We start from the raw sequence: 5906 nt of genomic DNA, 5'->3' as shown, positions 1-5906 counted from the left end.
AACACCGAAAAAAAGTTAAATTAAATTAAAAAAAAAGAGTGATCAGTATTCTTAAAATCCAGAAGCCTCAAGTTCCTAAGTGGAGCACCTGAACTGATAACAATGGATAGTTTCCTGGAATTATATAGGGCAGCATACACTTTCTTCTTCTAGTCCACCAGCAGCACCACCACCAACAACAAATAGAAGAGCACAGAATAGGAGGTGAGGAAAGGAAAAGAGATACTTTTCACATTCCCAATTCTGCACACTTTCTTGCCAAAAGAGCCCTGTATCTTCTAAGGTTCTTAAAAACTGATAACTTCCCAATATCACCTCATTTCACCCTCCCCCTAGCTCCTGGCAGCCACCATCCTATTATCTACTTCTATGAATTTGACTATTTTTATGTTCAACATAGAAGTGAGATCATGCAGGATTTGTCTTTCTGAATCTGGCTTATTTCACCTAGCATATTGTATTGAGTTTTAGCTACTCAAGACGAACAAGTTTTTGAGATCTAATGTATACCAAGATGACTATAGATAACAATACTATGTTGTGTATTGGGTCTTATATCTCCTCACCACACACACAATGATAAAATGATATGATAGCTATGTAGAGGTGTTAGATATATTAATTAGCTTGATTGTGGTGATCATTTCACAACATGTACATATCAAAACATCAAGTTGTATACTTTAAATACATATAACATTTATATGTCAATTATACTTCAGTAAAGCCATTTAAGAAAAGAACTAATAAATTCCAAGGAAATAAGAGGAGAGACATAAGTTCTATTAACTATGTGATATCACAATCTAATAGAAAAGAGAATAATCAGTACTTTCAACTCAGAATTCACAGTTTGGAAAAGAGACAATAGCTGTAACAGTATGTAATTGAAGTTACCAAATATTTACTGAGCACTTATTCCATACTAGCCTCAAGATTAGGGGTCTAACATCTGAAGATACATGAATACATACGTCTGTTATAAAGATGAGCAGCTATCACTGACATAAGACTGTTGCCCTGTTGAAGAGTTTCTCCAGGGCCCCCTTCATGTCTCTGTTCCTTAGGCTATAAATGAAAGGGTTAAGCAATGGAGTGACCACTGTGTACATCACAGAGGCAATTATGTTCTTTTCACTGGAACTGCTGGATGAGGGGAAAAAATAAAGCCCAATAATTGTCCCATAATACAAAGATACCACAGAGAGGTGGGAGCCACATGTGGACATGGCTTTGAAGATCCCTCTGGCAGATGGAACCTTCAGAATGGTGGCTCCAATGTGTCCAAAGGAGATCAAAATGCATATTAGTGGGAGGGTAATGATTTCCACTCCTGCTGTGAAGGAGAGAGGGGTGGGGGGATGGGTTGGCCCAGTGATGGGTATTAAGGAGGGCATGTATCGCATGGAGCACTGGGTGTTATACGTAAACAATGAATCTTGAAATACTACATCTAAAACTAATGATGTACTGTATAGTGACTAACATAACAACAAGAAAAGAAACAATTCTACTTACAATAGGATAAAAAAGAATAGCATATTTAAGAATAAATTCATCAAAATAAGTGGAAAGTGCATGATCTAAATACAACAAAATATATTGTTGAAAGAAATTAAACATGTAAATGAATGGAAATACATCCCATGTTCATGGCTTGGGACACTTCATATTGCCAAGATGATAATATTTTCCAAAATGATCTATATAGTCAACATAATTACCAAAATCTCAGTTGTCTTCTTTATAGAAATTGACAAGCTGATTTTAAACTATATATGGAAATTAAAGGGATCCCAACTAACAAAAACAATCTCAGAGAAATAGAACAAAGTGTCAGGATCCATATGTCCTGATTTCAAATCTTAATACAAAAGTAGAGTAATCAGGATAGTATGATATAGGCATTAAAATAGATTTAGACCAATGGAACAGAGTTGAAAATCCAGAAGTAATCCCTCATATTTATATCCAGCAGGAATTTTAAAAGGTGCCACGACAAATCAGTAGGGGAAAGAAATATTTTTTTAAATAAATGGCCCTGGGAACACTGAATACCTACATGCCAAGAATGAAGTTGAATCTTTTTTTGTGTGTTCAAAATTAACTCTATATAGACCATAAAAAGCAAGCTACATAATAAAAAATCCTCAATACATATATTTAGCAAAGGACTCCTATCTACAATATATAAATAATTTTTACAAATTAATGTTTAAAAAGCAGAATACCTAATTAAACAGTAGCAAAAGAATGGGAACAGGTTTGTTACAAGAGAAAATAGGCAAAACCAATAAGCACAGGCACAAGAGATAAACTACATGTAGAGTTCTCAGACAAATGCACATAAAAACCACAACACATGATTTCTACAAACCCAGAAGAATGTGTCCACTGGAGATGGACACTGTAAGTGTGGCTGAGGAAGTGGACCACACTTTATAAAAAATACTAGGATCTCTTCTCTAGAGAGTTCTAAAGCTCCAGAAAACACTAATCTAAAGCTAGAATTCAAAAGCACTGACAATGACAGATAGCTACAAGGAACAGAATTGGCCAACAGAACTGGGAACGAAAACCTGAGACCTGTATTTAGAGAGACCACTACAAAACACTTCCAAGGCTGGGCTGACATGGCTCCAACAACCCGCATGCCCCCCACTGTAAACAGCCTGTCACTGTGGAATCCTCACTTTTCTTTCCTCACAAGTTCCAGTGAGCTGACAAAATGTCACATCATGGGTAAAACTATGCCTGACCACGGTTACACAGGTTCCTTTTTGTCATGACAACTATCACCATCTGACTTGACTGGTCACCATCTGATTAAATTGGACACATGTCTGTCTCTACCATGTATAGGTATCAACAATATCTCATTCATTTTTTAAATTTATTTTTAATTTATTTTCAGCATAACAGTATTCATTATTTTTTCACCACACCCAGTGCTCCATGCAATCTGTGCCCTCTATAATACCCACCACGGGTACCCCGACCTCCCACCCTCCGCCCCTTCAAAACCCTCAGATTGTTTTTCAGAGTCAGTAGTATCTCATGGTTTACCTCCCCTTCCAATTTCCCCCAACTCCCTTCTCCTCTCTATCTCCCCATGTCCTCCATGCTATTTGTTATGCTCCACAAATAAGTGAAACCGTATGATAATTGACTCTCTCTGCTTGACTTATTTCACTCAGCATAATCTCTTCCAGTCCCATCCATGTTGCTACAAAAGTTGGGTATTCATCCTTTCGGATGGAGGCATAATACTCCATAGTGTATATGGACCACATCTTCCTTATCCATTCGTCTGTTGGTTCTTTACACAGTTTGACAACGGTGGCCATTGCTGCTATAAACATTGGGGTACAGATGGCCCTTCTTTTCACTCTATCTGTATCTTTGGGGTAAATACCCAGGAGTGCAATGGCAAGGTCATAGGGAAGTTCTATTTTTAATTTCTTGAGGAATCTCCACACTGTTCTCCAAGGAGGCTGCACCAACATGCATTCCCACCAACAGTGTAAGAGGGTTCCCCTTTCTCCACATCCTCTCCAACACATGTTGTTTCCTTCTAGCTAATTTTGGCCATTCTAACTGGTGTAAGGTGATATCTCAATGTAGTTTTAATTTGAATCTCCCTGATGGCTAGCGATGGTGAACATTTTTTCATGTGTCTGATAGCCATTTGTATGTCCTCATTGGAGAAGTGCCATTTTTACATTTTTTTAAAAGATTTTATTTATTTATTTGACAGGCAGAGATTACAAGTAAGCAGAGAGGCAGGCAGAGAGAGAGAGGAGAAAGAAGGCTTCCCGCTGAGCAGAGAGCCTGATGTAGGGCTTGATCCCAGGACTCTGGGACCATGACCTGAGCCGAAGGCAGAGGCTTTAACCCACTGAGCCACCCAGGTGCCCCATTTTTACATTTTACCAATAATGCATAGCACAGTGTCTGATATATGGTCGGCGTCAGTGTACATACTAGCTTAAAATGAATATGTCTCTTTCCACAAACATTAGCACCAAGAAGCAGGACAGTAAAGCAGAAGTTTGAATACCAGAGTCAGACTAAGACTAAATTTAATACTTCTTTCCCCACTTATTAGCTTTGGTATCCATCTGTAAAATATAATAATCATAGCATTTAACCCAAGATCATTATAATTGGAAAAATAAATGGCATAATACATGTAGAGAGTTAAGAATATGGAATAAAAGTGATAATAAGCTTTATGGAGAAGTCATGATTATTGGACTCGTATTTAGTTAATTGAATGTATGTGCAGCTGCATGCCATTTTTAATTCTATCAGGGAATTCCATAAAGGCATGGAATCAGTGCCTCCTCCACCAGATATAGTATCTGGAGACTAATTAGTTCTGGTTGAATCATAGGTTAAAAAATATACATGCATTAGGATAACAGCAAACAGAAGTTCTAATTGACCTTAGCCCCATGTAGCTTAGATCACCCTACACAACACCAGGGAAATAACACATTTATAACAAGGCACAAGTCCTTTATGAAATACACCCACCATACACTGCTAGGTTTGAAGTTTAAAAGAAGATTCTGCATCACTTCTTTTGAAACCTAAGCAAATGTGATAGGTGATGGTGATGCTTCACAAACACATGGGTTCTCCGGAGCACAATGTCAAAATACACATGTAGGATCAAAGTTCCTGAGAAGACAATGTATGAATTCCAAAAAGGTTTCTCAGTGCAGCCTTCATATCGCTGTTCCTGAGGCTATAAATGAAGGGGTTCAGCATAGGAGTCACGACGGTGTAAAATACAGCTGCAACCCTGTCCTTACCCCCAGAGTGAGATGAAGGGGGAAACAGATAGACACCAATTGCTGTCCCATAAAACAGGAAGACAACAGTGAGATGGGACCCACAGGTGGAGAAGGCCTTCTGCCTCCCAGAGGCAGATGGGACCCTGAGGATGGTGGAGATGATGTGTGCATATGACAAAATGATCAGAGAGAGAGGACCAGTGAGGATCATGCAGCTCACAGTGAATAGGGCTACCTGGTTGGTGCTGGTGTCTGAGCAAGACAGTTGCAGCAGAGGGACCACATCACAGAAGAAGTGATGGATGCTGTTCCCTGCACAGAAAGAAAGCCTAGCCATAAGCAGAGTGTGCAGGAGAGCAGCAAGGTTGGTGAGAAGCCGGCATGCCACCAGAAGGAGCATGCACACCAGGGGCCTCATGAGCATGGAGTAGTGAAGAGGCCTGCAGATGGCCACATAGCGGTCATAGGCCATCACCCCCAAGAGGAAGTCATCCAACGCTCCAAATGTCATGAAGAAGTACATCTGGGCCAAACACCCTCCATATGGGATGGTCTGACTTTGTCTCTGGATGTTCACCAGCATCTTGGGGACGGTGGTGGAAGAAAAGCAGGCATCAGCAAAAGAGAGGTTGGCCAGGAAGAAGTACATGGGCGTGTGGAGGTGTGGGTCAAAGCCAATGGCCAGGATGATGAGCAGGTTCCCCATGACAGTGACCAGGTACATGCCCACAAAGATAGCAAATAGGAGAGGCTGCTGCTCTGGCCTCTCAGAAAGACCCAAGAGGAGGAATTCAGTGACACTGGACTGGTTGATTCTGTCCATGCCACTACCCCTTCTGGAAGGAGAGAAAAAAACAAGTTAAATAGTGTAAAAAAAAAAGTTGGTACTTCTAGCCTTCTCTAAAAGAAACATCCCCCACCCAATTCAAATATGTCTCTACTCCAAGTTCCTGGACCTTTCCTCCAAGGTCTGCATTGCTCCCTACTTTTCAATCCACCCAAGAAAGGAGATCAAGCTGGCTGAGAGGTTAAAATGCAGAATTAGGGGGGCCTGGGTGGTTCAGTTGGTTAAGCACCTGCCATCTGCTCAAGTCATGATCTCAA

The 5906-nt window shown here is 40.1% G+C and overlaps 1 protein-coding gene across 1 annotated transcript; it reads right to left on the bottom strand.

The window, feature by feature from the left end:
- Positions 1 to 998: 998 nt before the first annotated feature.
- Positions 999 to 5625, bottom strand: LOC106004633 (olfactory receptor 1J4-like). Its single transcript, XM_013050790.2, has 2 exons — positions 4945 to 5625; positions 999 to 1259 (listed from the first exon to the last, which is right to left on the bottom strand). The coding sequence occupies exons 1-2, from the start codon at positions 5623 to 5625 to the stop codon at positions 999 to 1001; spliced, it is 942 nt and encodes a 313-aa protein (XP_012906244.2).
- Between the last annotated feature and the right edge of the window lie 281 nt (positions 5626 to 5906).

Source organism: Mustela putorius, unplaced genomic scaffold, assembly GCF_011764305.1.
Source record: "Mustela putorius furo isolate JIRA1106 unplaced genomic scaffold, ASM1176430v1.1 tig00000596_pilon_pilon_pilon, whole genome shotgun sequence".
Lineage (NCBI taxonomy): Eukaryota > Metazoa > Chordata > Mammalia > Carnivora > Mustelidae > Mustela > Mustela putorius.
This window is presented reverse-complemented; position numbering and strand designations above follow the sequence as displayed.

What these genes read in the sequence shown, in the direction of transcription:
- LOC106004633 (XM_013050790.2), bottom strand. Translation starts at nt 5,625, where the DNA reads ATGGACAGAATCAACCAGTCCAGTGTCACTGAATTCCTCCTCTTGGGT. An exon ending in TCATCTCCACCATCCTCAGG is followed by an intron (nt 1,260 to 4,944) that starts GTCCCATCTGCC and finishes ACCATTCTGAAG; the next exon opens with GTTCCATCTGCCAGAGGGAT.